Raw genomic sequence first — 17444 nt, 5'->3', positions numbered from 1 at the left:
GGCTTTTTTCTTCACGAAACCGTCGATACTCCACACAATTTGCTCGTTTTAGAAATAGCTAGTTAATCTCAAGCAAATGGTTAGTATCCAAGTGTTTTTAACAAACATCAAAACCAATTTAGGAGACAAAATGCTCTTTCACGCATGTGCATACTCCCCGTTCTGAAATACTCTATATATTAGATCTAAAATTTGTTATAAATTAGTCTATATTTTAGTTTTGTAATCAACAATGACATATAAAACGAAGCAGACCTGCCTTTTCTATTAGATGCCATTACTTTCAATGTAGGATGGGTTGGTTGAAAGTATTAGTTTATTTGATTCTCTAGAATATAGACCAAGTCAGAACAAATGGAGAATTGATTATCAAACAACAGGCGATGAACAAGATGTATCTAGAAATTTAATCTCCTCCTCCTCGATCCTTCTTCCCCACCTCCTCCAGAACCCACCAGCAACATCGCTCGGATCACCTACTGTTGCCGACCGGCGCCACCCACCTCCCCCCCCACCCAAGTCTGGCAAACCCGCGGCCCCTCGGAACCCTAAGTCCATCGCCGGTGATCTCCCGTACCCACAGAATCCTAATATCTCGCACCACTTACCCTAAGTTCTTGGACTTAGCTCCGCTGGCGACACCATGGCCAACGACGTTGTTCTTAATCTCCGGAGAGGCCCCACCTCGCCTCCGCCGGGGATGTCGTGGCCAGCTATGTCTTCCTCATCTTCTGTGAGGTCAACTTCTTCTTCTCCGGTGATCATCCTCTCCCCCTAACACACCGTGGCCCATCCGGCTTTCTTCCTTAGTGTTGGCACACTAACCGATGCCTAAGGCATCAAATAGGGTTTGCCGAGTACCGACCACCAATAGCGAGTTTTTTTCTAGATAAACCACTAAACCACTGACACTGTGTACTCGAACTTTTTCTCGTTCAACGGTCTCCTGGGCTCTTGGAGTTGCAAATACAGCCCAAACATTTCGGCCGAACCCAAGTGTCCATTTAGAGATCCAGCCCAAATGTGCTGCGTGGCGTCTAATCCGGCGCCATCTTCGACCGGGCCGGCTGGGTCGGTCCACAACACGCTCACGCATCTTCTCGTTCGACGGTGCGCCGGCGGCGATGGCGTCGCGGAAGCTCCTCTTCGGCCTCACGGCGGCAAGGCGAGTCCGCTCTCGCGCCCCCGTACTCCTCTCAGCCTCACTCCTCCCGGAGGCCTCCACTTCTGCCTCCCACGCTGCCGCCGCCGCCGCCGCGACGAAGCTGTCAGGTGGATCGCCGTGGGCGCTGCGGCTCTTCTCCTCTAGGGCCTTCTCGTCGACGCGTCCGACGCAGCAAGCCGGCGGAGATGCGCCCGCCCCATCCGCGGTGGACCAAAAGTTTGCTTCTCGTCCTTTGAGCTCCTTTTGCGTTCGTATCTTCAGTATTTGCTTCCTGTATAGTTTCTGCTTTCTAGTATAATTTCGCGCGTTGGAAAATGGGGAAAACCATTAATCTTATAGCCAGGGCTGATTTATTGCGCAATTTGTCTTGTGATTTTGTGGCCATTGCCGCCCTGCTCTGCTGCGAACCCCAAAACAGACCCTCGAAGGCTCGAAGGATTATAGTTATACACTACTTATTTTTCATTATAAGTTGCAAGGGCTTAGCTATAGCTATATTGGGTATTTTAGAAGCGACTGCTCTGGCTGGAGTAAGTAAATGAGCATGAAGATAGTGCTATGTGCAAAGTTGGGCTAAAAAATGACTGTTAAATTTAGAGCAGCATGATCTGCTTTTCTTAGTGATTCACATATGCTTTGTATTGTATGCCAGATTGGATAAGTTTCTGTTCCTTTGTTTACATGGAACAGGTTGATAATGCCAGAGGATAAGTTCCATAAATTAGCAGATGATACGATACATGATTTACTTGAAAAACTTGAGGTAATGGATTTGTCGATAAATTCATCATACCTTAGTACTTCATTGGAAGCTTCGGTAAGAAATGTATCAGGTTCAGCCTCAATCTTTGGTTAACATTATTCTTTGTGGCCTCTTTCAGGAATATGGTGACTCTCAGCAAATGGATGGTTTTGACATAGATTATGGGGTTAGTTTTAGTGAAATGCCATGTAATCATGATAGTTTCACTATTTTGCATTTTTGTGTGCATTGGTCACTGATGTTGTTATGTTATTTCCCTGAAAATTTAGAATCAAGTTCTAACACTGAGGCTAGGAGATTTGGGGACCTATGTTGTAAACAAGCAAACACCAAACAGACAAATCTGGCTGTCGTCACCTGTGAGGTAAGGTTGTGTTATCTTATTTGCTGGCCAGTTGATTGTGTGTACTAAGTTACCTGGATGTTAGCATACTATCATGATAAACATTCCTTATGTTGAAGTTAGGCTTGCTATTCTTTGACATCGATAATGTTTATCAGCACCACTACCTTTTAAATTTAAATGAGTATATTTACATTCTATTCTTTTGATACTTATCCTATATCCCTTTGTACTTCTTAATATGGCTATTAGTTTTCTTCGTACTTGACTTCTTCAAGAGATCCCACTCATAAAAGATTCTGCTTAGATATATCAATGCATATATTTAATTTTTAGCTGTCCATGACCCATAAGCTCTTCAATCTTGATCTGACGTGTCGATTCATGTATGAAAGGACTTCTATAATTCTATATCAAGTCTGCAGTGGGCCTGCTAGGTTTCTTCGTACTTGATTTCTAAAAGAGATCCAACTCATAAAAGATTCTGCTTAGATATATCAATGCGTGAATTTAAATTTAGCTGTCCATGACTCATAAGCTCTTCAATCTTGATGTGCGTATCAATTCTTATATGAAAGGATTTTCTATAACTCTATTTCATGTCTGCAGTGGGCCTGCTAGGTTTGACTGGGATGCAGCATCAAGCAGTTGGGTTTATAGGCGAACTGGAGTAAATCTCATGCGGCTTCTGGAGGAGGAGATTGGTGAGCTCTGTGGCACTCCAGTAGATCTCTCATGAGAGGAAAGGGAAATGCTGCGTATCTAAGTTTTGATGGGGCATTCAGCATTTGGGTGAAGTATGATTGAGATGACACGTTTTGACATGGTGATCATGCGGAGTAAACCAAAAAAAAAAAATGTTGTACTGCAAAATTTTCCATAATAAGTGTCTGGCCTTTGTCGCAAGTGGACATAAACATCTGATACGTCATGTTTTGATCAACTGTTTGCCTGAAGGGATATGTGCTTTTGTTTGTGTGCTGTCCAGAAATTGTATGTTGGTACTTCCATAAAAAGTATGATCAGCCAGATTTTTACGACTTCGTCAGCAGAGGAGTGCAGAAACACTTGATCTATGTATTGATTGCGATCACTATACTCTATTGTATGCAAAGTACTAACAAGTATCAAACTACATCAACATTCAAACATCCTATACGACTCTTCCTCCATCAGCTCAGGGCTCAATCTGACCATGAGGATGCAGAACTCCATCTGATCCAGGACGCCATCACCGTCTACGTCCCCCTCCCTCATCATCTCCTGGAGCTCGTCATCCCGGAGCTCGCCGAGGCCCAGCCTGGCCGCGTTCCTCTTCAAGCTCTGGAAGGTTATCTTGCCGGTCTGGGTGTCCATGAGCAGCTGGAACCCCTTGCAAAGCTCCTCGATCAGCCCCTCCACGCCGAGTTTCCTCGCCATCGATGGCAGGAAGTCATCAAATTGCACGGAGGATCCCTTGTCTTCGCCCATATCGAACTCGATCCAAGAATGGGGAATAGAAGGTGGCTGCTCGGCTTTTTTGCTTGTATGTGACAGTGGTGAATGGCGAATGGAGAACATATGGGTGCCTAAATAAGGAGGCGATGGTGAGGGCAGACTTCCAAGAAGCAGTCTCCATCTAATTCGCAACGCTTTGCTCATATAATTCAGGTTCATGATTCCTAGTCCAGTAGTCCTCCCTTTGGTTTCGGATGACAAAGTGCGTTCCAGTTCACAAGGCAGTGCCCACCTTGTACTGTATCTGTTCCTTTTCCATAGGAAGGCTCCCCGAATTTTATCTATATCTATAGCTTAAAAACCCATGGTGGTGGCTCCAACAACATCAAGTGGAAGATCGCCATGGCACTAAGAACAGATTGAACTAAGATTAGTCCTCCTCCTGAGTGAGCATGTAAGTTTTGCACATAGCCAATCTGTTTCAAATCTTCTCGATCAAGGCTTGAAAATCTTATTTTCTCGCCTTCCTAAAATGCAAGGGTAACCCAAGATATGCTATTGGCATGCTTTGTGGTTTGGCAGTGCAGGATGGTACTGATTTCCTGTACCTGGTCGTCATTGCAAAAGATAGCTTTTGTTCAGGTTACACCTTTGCTCCTCCAAAAATATCCAACAAAAACTTAGTTGCCACGGCATGGGACGTGGCCACGTGGGTACCGTGAGGAACAAAATCACATCATCCGCATAGACTTCACCTCATCAGCAGAAGAGTGCACAAATACTATGGATCTATGTATTGATGGCGATCATCATACTCGATCTACTGTATGCAAAGTAACAAGTACAGTATCAAACTACATCAACATTCAAACATCCTATACAACTTTTCCTCCATCAGCTCAGGGCTCAATCTGACCATGAGGATGCAGAACTCCATCTGATCCAGGACGCCATCACCGTCTACGTCCCCCTCCCTCATCATCTCCTGGAGCTCGTCATCCCGGAGCTCGCCAAGGCCCAGCCTGGCCGCGTTCCTCTTGAGGCTCTGGAAGGTGATCTTGCCGGTCATGGGGTCCACGAGCAGCTGGAACCCCTTGCAGAGCTCCTCGATCAGCCCCTCCATGCCGAGCTTCCTCGCCATCGATGGCAGGAAGTCCTCAAACTGCACCGAGGAGCCCCTGACGGCGGCCATACCGCAACCGATCTGCGTCGATGAGGAAGAAGACCAGAGAAAAGGAACGGGCTCTGCTTGCAACAGTGGTAGGAAAATGTGATTGAGAGGAGAATGATGGGTGCTTAAATAGAGGGGTGGCAATGGGAGACGAAGGAGTCCTTGAGGTTCTCGGAAGCAGTCTCCCCATGCATGCCAACCAAAGTACAGGTAAATGCAGGCGTCGTTGTTAGCTATCTTTGGGAGGTTGCTGCGTCCGGCGGGTTTTGCTTGGTTTGATTGGTATCACCCGGGGGTTCCGTCCCTCCCAACCTCCTATTCCCTGACGCGCCACGTGCCCCAGTCGATTGAGGCCCACCACTCCCAACCTTATCTTCTTCCTTGCTTAGTTCCCCGCACAAGGAAATCCATCATGGACTCAGGCACCGTCGCCCGCACTCGTCGGCGCTCCGCTGAGCACCACGCCACCACATACCCAAGCCGACCGCGCGGCCTCTCCAGCTGCACGCCACTTGCCGGCGCAGCCGCGCCCTCGTCCGGCCCGCGCGAGCTCCGCCACGCGCCTCTCCCGCCGGTGCGTCGAGCTCCGCGTCGGCCTACTCCGCGCGAGCTTCTCCCTTCATCGCGCCCGCCGCTGCTATCCGACCTCGTCGCGCCGCCTATGCTCCCCTCCCTCTCGCGCGAGGTCGTCGCGACCACTTTCGTCGCCTACGCGGATCTCCGGCTACTCCCGTCCATGGGCTCCACCTGCACGCCACGCCTCCGCCCCCGCGCTCTCGGGCCCCGACGCCTGCCTCAACATCGCCGACTCCGCCTGGCGGATGCTGCCTGTGGCCGCCGCCGGCTCCTTCGGCTTCGGCAGCGCGCGGGAGGTCAAGGCCGCCGTCGCCCTCGCCATCGTCGCGTGGTGTCCTGATTTGGGACTTTGCTCCGCCAGCTACATAGATATATACTTTTGCTATTTTTGCTACCTCAAAGTGCTACGAAGCCACGATGCTACAATAGTATATTTTTTTGCTACAATTATTAAAACTGTTTTGCTACTTTTGCTACAAAATTATGCTACGATTTTCCGACGAGGTTGGGTTTGATACGATTTTTCGGCGGAGGGTGGATTTTGCTACCATAGCTATAGGGTGTTGCTACTAGCAGCTTGTGGCGTTGCTGTCCTTGACGGACGGAGTTGCTACAACCTCGGACGGCGTTGCTGCCGGCTGCAGGATGTCTCCGGGCGATGTCTCCGTTGATGTTTTAGAGGATTTGCAACATATGAATAAAAAAATTTGCTACAATTTATTTGCGGTTTTGCTACATGTGTGTAATATGTTTGCTACGTGGTCTCCGGCGAGGTCTCCGGCGAGCCCAGCCTTTTTATTTTCTTTTCTGAACGAACCGTTTTTTGCTTCAGTCATTTGCTGCCGGGGGTGATTTTTTGCTGCCGGAGATTTTTTTTGCTACATGCAAATCTAACCGTTAAAATGGTTGATCCGACGGCTGGGGACCCGGGGGCTGGGGAATCAAATCCCCCGGGGGACGCCCAGCAGTTTCCTTCTGCGAAGTAGCCAGCAAGAGATGTTGGGAGGATGCTTCTCCAGCACCGGTTACTTGCAGGTGTCATATATGCCTCCTTTCGCAGTACGTTTTCTCTGGGAGTCATTAAGAAAACTGATAAGATTGGTGATCGAAAGTTCGTGGATGAACGGTGCGTTTAGGTCAACGTGTCGGATAACAATCAACACAAGTGACCTCGAGGAAGGTGGGGTACTGATTTATTTTCAATTGTTTTTGGCTGTCCGACAGGATCACCTTCAGGAGTACTACTAGTAGTATGAAAGCGAGGCATTTTTTTCCCAAAATCTATTTCCTGCTTGGGCACCGTGCGGTCTTACAAAGTGCTCACCCGCGCCGTCCGTTCGATGACAATCGCGCGGTCCTACTCTCCCACGCGTAGCGGTGCATCTGACAAAGCTGACCGACCGAAGCATCATGCGACGGCGGCGACCAAAATTCCCCATTCTTCCTACCTCTGCTCCTCCCTGCGAGCTCCCTCCGCCGTAGCGCTATTTCTCGGTGGCCGCCGCATGCGGGGGTCGCGCTGCCGGATTCGCCTAGATCCGCCCGGAGGAGGAGAGCAGCATCCATGGATCCCCGCGCCTGCCGACGCCGTCGAAGGCCGCTTGTTTGTCGTCCGCTCCGACGGAAACCCTCGAACCTGCAATCATTGGCGCCCGAGCAAATGGAGGCCTCCTTGATTTTTCTCCACATCCCCCAGGCTACGGGGATGTATCGGGCACCAAGAATCCCCGGTCTTGCCCTCGTCGTTGACTCGTTTACTCGGTTGCCCCTGCTCACGCTGATCTGCAACACGAGCTGAGATCGAGAGGAGTAGGGGGCGCTGCTGCTTGGCTCCTCATCCATCGATGGGACATCGGCATGTGGTGGTGTGTGGGTGAAGGGGGACAAGGAGAGGCCACGACTGCTGATTGGTGGCGTGAAGGGGGATCTGGTGGCTACGGAAAATTGTGGAGTACCTGCTGGTGACTTTGATTTGTGAGGTTAGTACACTAATATCCATCTCATATAAATTTCCCACCGATGCTGTTGCTCCTGCGTTTTGAGATCTGAGCCCTGGAGCTAGCTGCACCCTCTCTATTAATTTCTCTAGTGCTGATGGGTCGTTCTATAGCTGCTCACAGATGCGTATCTTGATTTTGTGATTTGCATATAGTATCCAGGTCTAGATTTTTGGATAGAATACATGCACATAACCTATGATATATTTAGCTACTAGAATTTGTTACATCATGTGGCGCTGGTCAGCTGATTTGTGATGTATTTTTGAACCTTGAACTAGACTTGGTGGAAAAAAAAATTATGCAAGACATTTCTTACATGCACATAAGCTATGTTAGCTTCTGAAATTAGGATTTATTACATCCATCACTGGCCACTGCCTATGAGTTGACTTTAATATAACAGTATGTATATATTCTGTAATATATACATCCAGGGTATGTGGCCTTAGTATTTGCGCCTTCACAAGATGTATTGTGTGTTTAGAGCTTAATTGAGGACGGTTGAGTTGTGCCAGAAATGGTTGTCTCTGACCAAGATGAGTTCCCCGACTCACGGTCAAACTGTCTCGCTATGTGTATCCGCATCTCCTCACATGTTCTTGTACATGCATACAAACTGATGTTGGCTGTTGCTGTGTGGTCCAGATTTTTATTTGTTTGGTTGTGTTAGTTCATGGAAGATAGAGTAGGTTTTCAATCTTAATCATGCGACTGTATTTTGCAGTATGTTAATTTTTGGTAATAATTACATCCTGGACATATGGGTCTTCAGATTGTCCTGTTATAGGATGTTTATTTTTCATCCTGGGCATGGGTTTTCAGATTGTCCTGTCCTTGTTCTATATGGTGTGTATTTGTCTCTGTTTTTTCTGTATGGACTACAGAGCATGCTAATGTGTATAGCATGTATTAATCTGCACACACGATGTATTATTAGTCTTACATGGTGCTTCTAGTATACATGTATGAGTACAGAGTGTGTTTATGGGGTATAAAGTGTTTTTCAATCATTTCTAGTCATCGTTACTTTTGTAGGATGTATTTTTTCTGTAATAAATACATCTCGGGTATATGGATTTCATATTTTGTACACTCATAGGATGGATTTTTTAAATAAATACCTGCAGTTTATGTCAACGGTATATATGCAGTGGGATGTTGCTGTATGCATTTTAGGATGTAGAAAATTGGGAATAAATACATCCTGTTCATATGGATAATAAATACATCATGCTAGTATTTTATTACCCATATAATGTAATATTTTCCTTGATCTAAGTTATGCCGTAGTGTGTTTTCGAAGTGAACATGCATGTAGCATTTCCTCTAAAATCATGAATACCAATGCCCAATGTATGTAATTATGTACAAAATGATGTATGTGTTTTTTTATAGTCACTTGTATATGTGTTTGGTTTCTAACATGTGTCGTCCTTTTCTCTTATGTGTTTTACAGGAGTGGTCCTTTTTTACAAGCAGATTTTACAGGAAGGTTTATGCAGCACAAAAAGTAACTAAGAAAAAGGAAGAATAATAACATGGAGGGGCAAAAGTCTCGACTAATACAGTAAGACAGAGGCTTAAGTATCAGCTGAAAGACAGTGGAGATGAAACTTCATTGCTTGAAGAGTTGGGTGTTATGGAAGATAACCCAATTGCATCTTAGCTCTCAGAAATTCTGGAAGATCGACCAATGAGTACGAGGAAGATCCAACTGAAGATGATGACAATGCCTAGACAGGATGTAATTATTACTTTCCGTTTGTTCTTAAACTCCAGCTTGTTGTGGATCTTTGTTTTGCCTTGTTTTTACTGCCCCCTTTTGATTTTTTAAGTTCTCTGTAACTTCTGATCGATCATATGTTCACACCATGGAGTTCTAGTTCGTCTGACGGGAGCATGTAAGGGCATCTCCAACCGCGCGACCCAAACCGCGCCCGCGCGTCTGTTTGGGTCGAGCCGGACAAAAACGCGGCCCAGCGCGGGGACGCACCGCAAAAGCGGACGGCCGCGGCGTCCGGAACGACGCAAACCCGGCCCAAATCTGGGCTAGGTTTGCGTGGCCGCGGATGGCACGCGCCGTCCGCTAGCGTCCGCCCGTCGGTCGCCTCGTCTCCCTTGGGCCCACCTGTCGGTGACCGGGGAGACTATTAAATGGGGACCGGAGGGGATCCGGCCCTCCACTCCGGTCCCCACTCCACTCCCGAGCAAAAACCGCCGCCATGGCCCCGAAGCGACGGTTCGCTCCCGGAGCGAACGACGACGAGGCCGGCAGCCGATCGGCGTCGGCCGCCGGCGCCGCGGGCCGGAGGGAACCGCGGCGGCCTCCACATCGGAGAGGCCGCCGCGGCGGTGCGGCATTGCCGCAACCGCCACCGCTCCTCATCGAGCCCAAGCCGGAGTCCTCGGAGGAGGACCCGGACCTCCGCGCCGCCCCGATCATCTCGGCGGCGGAGGAGGAGGCGAAATGGCCGCGGCTCCATGCGGCCATTCGCACCTCCGAAATGGAGGAGGCGGCGCGGCGGGAGGTGGAGGAGGCGGAGGACCGGGAGCTCTACGCCCGGGCCCTCCGGGCGCGACGGGAGGAGGAGGAGGAGGCGGCGCGGCGGGAGGAGGCCGGGCGCCGCGCCGAGCGAGGCCCGCCGCCGGGAGCGGCGGCGGCAGGGAGGATAGGCGGCGGCGCCGGGAGGCCGGGCGCCGCGCCGGCGAGAGAGACAGCCAGCGCCTCCGGGGAGGAGGCGCCGCTCCGTGCGCCGGCACGGACCGGGTGGCTCCGGACCCCCGCTCGCCGTGGGAGGAGGCCCCGTGGTCTCCGTGGCCGGAGTCCCCGGCGCGCTCCGGCCACGACGGCGCGTCGCCGCGCGGGTGGACGACGACGACGTCGCCGACGACGCCCACAGGGGCTAGGCGGCGCACCGGCGGCCACCGCGCCGCCGACCAAACCCTAATAGAGGGTTTTTAGTATAGGTTTAAATTTAAAAGCCCATATAGGGGCTTCTTTTGTTAGTTATTTGCCCAAAATAGGGCTATGTATAAATTTGCCCAAAATAGGGCATATGTTTTAATCAAATTTCGTTTGAATTTGCTTTTTTTCCTTTTAATTTCGTGTTTCCGGATTATGCGATGCGTCCGCGCGTTGGGCGCAGCGCGCGACCCAAACGGACACGCGGACGCGGGCCGCTGTCCGCGTGTCCGGCCGGCGACCCAAACGGTCCAAAACGGACGGCCCAGCGCGTCCGTTTGGGTCGCGCGGTTGGAGATGCCCTAAGGTCTTTAGTTTTGGTTTGGGAATTGGGATCGAGCCTTTATTTTGTTATTACAGGCCGGTACTTTTGCTCTGTCAATAGGGCCACGTCCGTCCCGCGCGCGTCAAAGAAATGGGATGCCTTTCTATTTTGGTTACCTGTCGTTTTCAGCAGTTGAGACCACTTTCTATTTTCGGAAATAAACCGATTAGGACAAGGGGCACCGTGTAAGCCTATATGGTAACCGGGCACTCTGTAGCCTAGCCCTTTTTTTTTGACATCGTCATGTTAATAGTCGTCAAGAATTTTCCAATATCCGACATTTTTTCTCCTGCACAACACCTTGTGTGGCTTGTTTTTTCTACTGAATTGTCCTCGACGGCCTACTTATTTATGGCCTGATACGTAGTTCCGTGGATTTGGCTCGACCCATCCGTGAAGTTAGACATCCTGTGGACGAGCTTAGCAGGTCCAACCGGCCCATATGCTAAAAGAAAAACAGAAAGGCCGAACCAGCCCATGCGCCCAGCGGGCGGGCTAGATGGGTTTCCGCCGAACCGAATCCTGCAGGAGGCCTCGCCGGCACCGTCTCCGCCACGAGTGGCTGCCGGCGGCGGCGGTGGCGGAAGCGGCGAGGCGATTCCCTCTTGCTAGACCCTAGCACAGCGCGCTTTACCGGCGTCATTTGTACCGGGATGCCCAGTTCCCTCACCTAACTGCGGAGTTTCGTCTTGTTTTTAGCAATTAGTTAGAGTCGAGGTTCAAATTTTTTGCCTATTAATTTTACCTTGCCTTAGTTTGGCTTGCTGTGCTGTTGTAACTGGCAGGGCGATTGACTATGGAAGGGATTGAAGTGACGAATCGTGAAAAAAACGGGGTCGGTGGAAGAGAAAGGAGCAAAGACCTCCTCCCCCTCAGCCCCTCTTCTATTACCTTTCAAACGCTGGAATCCTGTAGGCCACAACAGCATTTTAGCCTGCTATTTTACCAACCAACCATTCATTAGTCATGCAGCATACCATCAGATGCGTGTACAGTTGCACTTGCACAATCATGTAAAGTCGACTGTCATCTTTCTTGCACAAGCGCAGCTGGTTCACGCTTATAGCAAAAAAAAAAAATCTTGGAGCTTTGTAGGCTTTAAATGTCATATCATTGTCCAAGTCAACCAGTCAGTCTCCAGTCAAAGCTCAGGTGGAACCGTGGAAGAGTTGCCTCTAATTATTTGTAATCAGTGTGTGGTAGTAGTATGATTAGCTGCTAGTGCTACAGACATAATAGTCACATCCCAGCATTGACTGTAACCATCTTCCATGCTTGACTGGCAAATTGGAAAATTCGTTCAATGGAAACTTCAAAGCTGGCAACCCCTGGTGCTCATGATTTGTGGAGATATCTGCTGGAAAAAAAAATCCATACCATCTTGCAGCGATTACACCAAGTATCTGCCGAACATGCTCCTCCCATGATTCACAATTTCGACAAACTCAGAGAGGTATGCAGATATGCTTATCTCCTTTTAATTTCTCTCTCTCTCTCTCTCTCTCTCTCAACTATTTTGTTTGCAGTTTGCCCAGTTTATGCTTGGAGAAAGCCATGGTTGTAAAAATTAGCTTCTTGAGGAAGTGCGCAGTTGTTGTTCTGTTGATTCCATCTGTGTTAGCACTAAGATGTTTATCAGCAACCATGGCAAGAACCGACAGCATCGCTCTAAATGGATCAATTTCTGATGGGCAGAACCTGGTTTCTGGTAATAACAAATTTGTTCTCGGATTCTTTAGCCCTGGAACTTCAAGCCAGCGATATATTGGTATATGGTACAACACTGTTCCCAATGGAACGGTTGTATGGGTTGGTAACAGGAATAATCCCGTACAGGATAAGTCAGGCATAATTAAGTTTGATAATGGTAGTAATTTGATACTTGTAGATGGCAAAGGGAGCTCGTTCACAGTTGCTTCTGGGGTGGGCGTGGAAGACATGGAGGCTGCAATTCTGGATTCTGGCAACTTTGTGCTGAGGAGCATGACGAACCCTTCAAATATCGTATGGGAGAGCTTTGCCTTTCCTACTGATACATGGCTCCCTGAAATGAATATTACAGTTGGAAATTTTCTGACATCATGGAAGAGCTATGATGACCCAGCAATGGGGGAGTACACTTTTGGACTAGACATAGCTAATGCATCGCAATTATATATTTGGTGGAATGGGCATAAATTTTGGACCAGTGCAAACTGGACTGGTGACACAAATTCTCTCATTCCAGATCTGACATCTATTAGCATCATCCCTGTTTCATTTCAGTGTGACAACTTTACATGCAAGTACACTCCCAACCCTAAGGACAGAATGACTAAGATTGTTTTGGATCGAACTGGGGCATTGGACATAAAGCAGTTTGATCCAGACGCCAAATCCTGGACATTGTTATCGAGACAGCCAGTAAGTTGTGATGTGTCTAATTTATGTGGAGCTTATGGTGTATGCAATATCAGTATGCTATCAGTATCAGCACAAGAATCGGTACCACCATCTCTTTGTCATTGCCCACAAGGCTTTGTACCACAAGAGCAATCAAATGCCAGGAAAGGGTGCATTAGGCAAACCCCACTGCAGTGTAATGGCGATGGGTTTATTGATATACCTCGCATGCAACTTCCTGACTGCAGACAGAAGCTGTCGGTTGGGGAAAATGGTGATTGTCAATCTGCGTGCATGAATGATTGCTATTGTACGGCATATATTAATTCGCCATCGGATGGTTGCAGATTATGTCATGGAAATCTAACAAACTTGCAGTCTGGAAATGATGAGAATGGAGTAGTAACTCTTCATCTTCGTTTAGCTGCCTCTGAATTAAAATCTAGCAGTCGCTCTGGTAAGAAACATATCACACGGTAACCTATTAGTGCCACTGGGGAGATACTATGTGATGATTTGGTTTATTTGAAGGAACGGAATACATATCCGAGAGTATTATTAAGTCAAGTGATAAGCTCTGTTCTTTTTCAGGTCACAGAATGATTTTGTTAGCATATATACTTCCTTCAGTTGCGCTCCTAATATTTTGCCTTGCTTCGTTCATTTGGATTAGGAGATGGAAAAATAAAGGTATGCTTTCTGAGTTCGAAAAGATGATCCATAGTTAAAGAGCATGGCATGTCTTAGTCAGCAGCAAATAAAAACATGAGAAGTCTCTTTTTGTGAACCAGGGAAAGGAAAACAGCATGATCACTCCCTCGTCATGGCTTCAGATGTAGTGAAACTTTGGGAGACTGAAGACAGAGACTCTCACTTTACGACGCTTTCCTTTTCACAAATAAAAATTGCTACAGACAACTTCTCTACTGAAAACAAGCTTGGAGAAGGGGGGTTTGGCCCTGTATACAAGGTTAATTGTTTTCTTTAGTTTTCGGTACTATATGGTACACCAGTTTTTGAATCTCGATCTACCCTGTTGCATTTACAGTGTTCCCACTAAAGTCCGAGAAAGTTTGGGCGTTGATTGAATGGCTTAGACGGTGAAAACATGAGCGAATCCCTGCAACTTGAGCCGTTTATTTATCCTAGAACAGAGCAGTGGGCCACACCGTGCATGCTAAAAGGCAGGGGAATTAGAAACTACTAGATTCACAAGCCTATAAGACCACATGCGAACCGGGCCCCATGGTTAATAGCTAAAATAAAAGGGATCATCAGTTCCATGTGTTAGTAATCTAAGATGCATCGGATCACAGTCTGCTCGGCATGTATGGCGCTGCATTATGCTTGGCTGGGTATTCAACTATTCATGCTAGCATAGGCTGTGCCAACCGTACTTTACACCTAGTACATTTGCACTAATCCAATTCTTACGGAAAGTAAAATGTTATGCTAAAAATTGCAAAAGTAAAACCTGAAAAGTTTACACAGATAATTGGGAGTCTTATATATATATATTCATTAGCATTTTTATTTATTTTAGTAATTCATTTTTACGTGCTTAGCATGTACCACTTACTAGTATTTGCTAATATGCTTGATAACATTTCAAGACAAAAATGGCACTAATTAAGTCTGAAGTGTGTAGTCAGCACGTATAACTTTTGTGTTTTCAGGCTTATGATTGCAATAAATAAGAAATATATAGTATATCGAAAGGGGAAAATAAAGAGAGTATGGGCTAGAGAAGGGATACATGACACGTTATATAGATTAAGGTATGCCGTATTCTACAGTGGCCACATAGTTATACAGCTGTATATATGCTAAAAAACGTATATATATTTTGCATATATTTGTCTAGTGGCCCTGTAAAATATTCGTAGTTACAACATCCTCCACTTTATTCATGCGTGGCAAACAACTTGTGTTGCTTGATTGGCAACTTCAAATACACATCAAATCAGAAATTTGTTCCTTTTCGAGGTGAATCTATTTCTAGTACTGGTATAGTTGTATTATCTAATGTCTTATATGTTGAAAATCTGACATAATGCTGAATGCTCCAGGGAAACTTACCAAATGGTCAGGATGTTGCTGTTAAGAGACTAGCAGCGAATTCAGGGCAAGGACTACCTGAGTTTAAGAATGAAATCTTATTGATAGCCAAGCTTCAACATAGAAATTTAGTTGGACTCTTAGGTTGCTGCATTGACGAGGAAGAAATGGTACTAATCTATGAGTACATGCCAAACAAAAGCTTAGATTTCTTCCTATTTGGTATGTTCACTCTTAATACAGATATCCGTACTCCGTAGCTAGTTTTTTCCCTGCACGCCTTCCTGAACCGATCAAGTTGTTTATTTTCGCAAGAACAATCGGGAAGGGCTTTTTTAGTCTGGTCAATGCGTCTCAACATAATTGAAGGGATTGCACAAGGTCTTATTTATCTGCACAAGCATTCTCGTCTGAGAATTATTCATAGGGACCTGAAGCCCAGCAACGTTCTATTGGACGCTGATATGAACCCTAAGATCTCAGACTTTGGAATGGCGCGAATATTTGATCCCAAAGGAGCACTAGCCAACACGAAAAGAGTTGTTGGAACATAGTAAGTACTTCAACTTGTATGTGACATATAAAGTGAAGAATCTCCATATTGAAAAGTGGACACTGGATTTATTAGATTATTGTTTATTCAGTGGCTACATGGCTCCTGAGTATGCCATGGCAGGTATTTTCTCTATCAAGTCGGATGTTTTTAGCTACGGGGTATTGCTTTTGGAGATCGTCAGTGGACTAAGAAATGCAGGATCTCACGGATATGGCAACTCTCTTAACCTCCTTGGTCATGTGGGTCCAAGTTCTAACAAGCTTAAATTATTCTATAACTGTTAAAGATGAGCTTATTTTTAAGTATGATGGCTACAACCGAACTTTGCAGGCATGGGAGCTGTGGAAAGAAGGCAGATGGTATGAGCTCATTGACAAATCATTGCGCGGTGCATGCCCTGAGAATATGGTACTACGATGCATTCATGTCGGCCTATTGTGCGTTCAGGAGGCTGCTGCTGATCGACCCTCCATGGCTGAAGTCATCTCTATGATTACGAACGAAAATGCCACCTTACCTGATCCAAAACAACCTGGTTTTCTCTCCATGTTGCTTCCCACTGAAGCTGATGTCCCTGAAGGAACCTACTCCCTGAATGATTTGTCAATTACTGTCCTGGATGGTAGATAGTATTATCTGCATTAGATGTGGCCTCTTCTGAATACATGTTCAGACAAGATAATCCTATGAGTATCATGTTATCCTGCAAGATAGTACTATATCACATAAACCCAAATTCAAGGGCACTTTTGAAGAACTTATGAAAAGTTCTTGATATCAAGATATTGATTACCAAGATCTTTAGACTGAATGTTAACGGGAAGCTATGATTGGCACCCGATACCTTCAAGTTCTGGGTTCCAGAACTGTTATATAATCTGCACCCATAGTCCACCTGCACATTGTTGGTGTGGATATCTGACTGAAGTAGATGTTAATCACTCGTTGGTTGCAGTACTTCGGATCATATGATGGTGTCGCCTCGTGGGTAGAAATTCAACGTGTTCAGTATCAGCATAGTGATCCCTGCCCAAAAAAAAAGTGTCAGCATAGTGAGGTATCCTTCTCACCAACTTCCTGTGTAGTTTCAGCATTTTCTTATGTCGCTTAACCCTGGAAAATTCTTCCTTGTTGTTGCTTTTTATTTCTCTATACACTTTTGTCAGATATTATGATGTCAAATTCGCGAGATTCTTCCTCATACCTTAGTCATTATGCCGAAACTGCAGGATCCAGGCATCCAGTCTAACTTGCTCGGGGACTGAATTGCACCAACTAGATACAGTCATAGATACCATAGTAATCGCATTTGATCCACATACTGTTTTCTCTCTCAGTTCTCTCGTATTTCTTTACAGGCTTGCGCGGGACATTCCCAGCTCAAACTCCTGCACCCGATCCAATACAGCAGTCCCTTCTTTTCTCCTAGGACATTTTTTCTGCCAGCAATTTATTGTTAATAAAGTATATTTGTGGAGCAACTGAAACGTAAAATGTTAAGTCAAAATTGGTGTATAGCCGAACCAAGAAAATAATACAGCACAGAATACTCCACACCAGTCTCATAGGAATCACATATCAGATTACCCGGGGCCTGTAACTGTTTGGAATAACGCTGATTTATTATACTCCCTCCGTCCTATGAAACTTGTCTAAGATTTGTCAAAATTTAGATGTATCCCGATACTATATAGTGCCTAGATACT

At 46.6% G+C, this 17444-nt stretch overlaps 3 protein-coding genes and 1 pseudogene across 3 annotated transcripts; 2 read left to right on the top strand and 2 right to left on the bottom strand.

The window, feature by feature from the left end:
* Positions 1 to 1086: 1086 nt before the first annotated feature.
* On the top strand, positions 1087 to 3311 carry LOC124689075 (frataxin, mitochondrial). Its single transcript, XM_047222672.1, has 5 exons — positions 1087 to 1381; positions 1856 to 1928; positions 2047 to 2094; positions 2198 to 2292; positions 2881 to 3311. Exons 1-5 carry the CDS (start codon positions 1125 to 1127, stop codon positions 3008 to 3010), a joined length of 603 nt encoding a protein of 200 aa, XP_047078628.1. The 5' UTR covers positions 1087 to 1124; the 3' UTR covers positions 3011 to 3311.
* Positions 3312 to 3328: 17 nt separating this feature from the next.
* Positions 3329 to 3741, bottom strand: LOC124689074 (calcium-binding protein PBP1-like). Its single transcript, XM_047222671.1, has one exon. The coding sequence runs from the start codon at positions 3739 to 3741 to the stop codon at positions 3409 to 3411; it is 333 nt and encodes a 110-aa protein (XP_047078627.1). The 3' UTR covers positions 3329 to 3408.
* Positions 3742 to 4522: 781 nt separating this feature from the next.
* On the bottom strand, positions 4523 to 5069 carry LOC124689072 (annotated as a pseudogene).
* Positions 5070 to 11772: 6703 nt separating this feature from the next.
* LOC124693637 (G-type lectin S-receptor-like serine/threonine-protein kinase B120) lies at positions 11773 to 16561 on the top strand. The gene is made up of 8 exons (XM_047227122.1): positions 11773 to 12195; positions 12269 to 13581; positions 13716 to 13814; positions 13916 to 14094; positions 15194 to 15404; positions 15498 to 15735; positions 15827 to 15977; positions 16069 to 16561. Exons 2-8 carry the CDS (start codon positions 12297 to 12299, stop codon positions 16366 to 16368), a joined length of 2463 nt encoding a protein of 820 aa, XP_047083078.1. The 5' UTR covers positions 11773 to 12195; positions 12269 to 12296; the 3' UTR covers positions 16369 to 16561.
* The last annotated feature ends 883 nt before the right edge of the window (positions 16562 to 17444 follow it).

The sequence above is a fragment of the Lolium rigidum genome, chromosome 2 (assembly GCF_022539505.1).
Source record: "Lolium rigidum isolate FL_2022 chromosome 2, APGP_CSIRO_Lrig_0.1, whole genome shotgun sequence".
Classification (NCBI taxonomy): domain Eukaryota; kingdom Viridiplantae; phylum Streptophyta; class Magnoliopsida; order Poales; family Poaceae; genus Lolium; species Lolium rigidum.
This window is presented reverse-complemented; position numbering and strand designations above follow the sequence as displayed.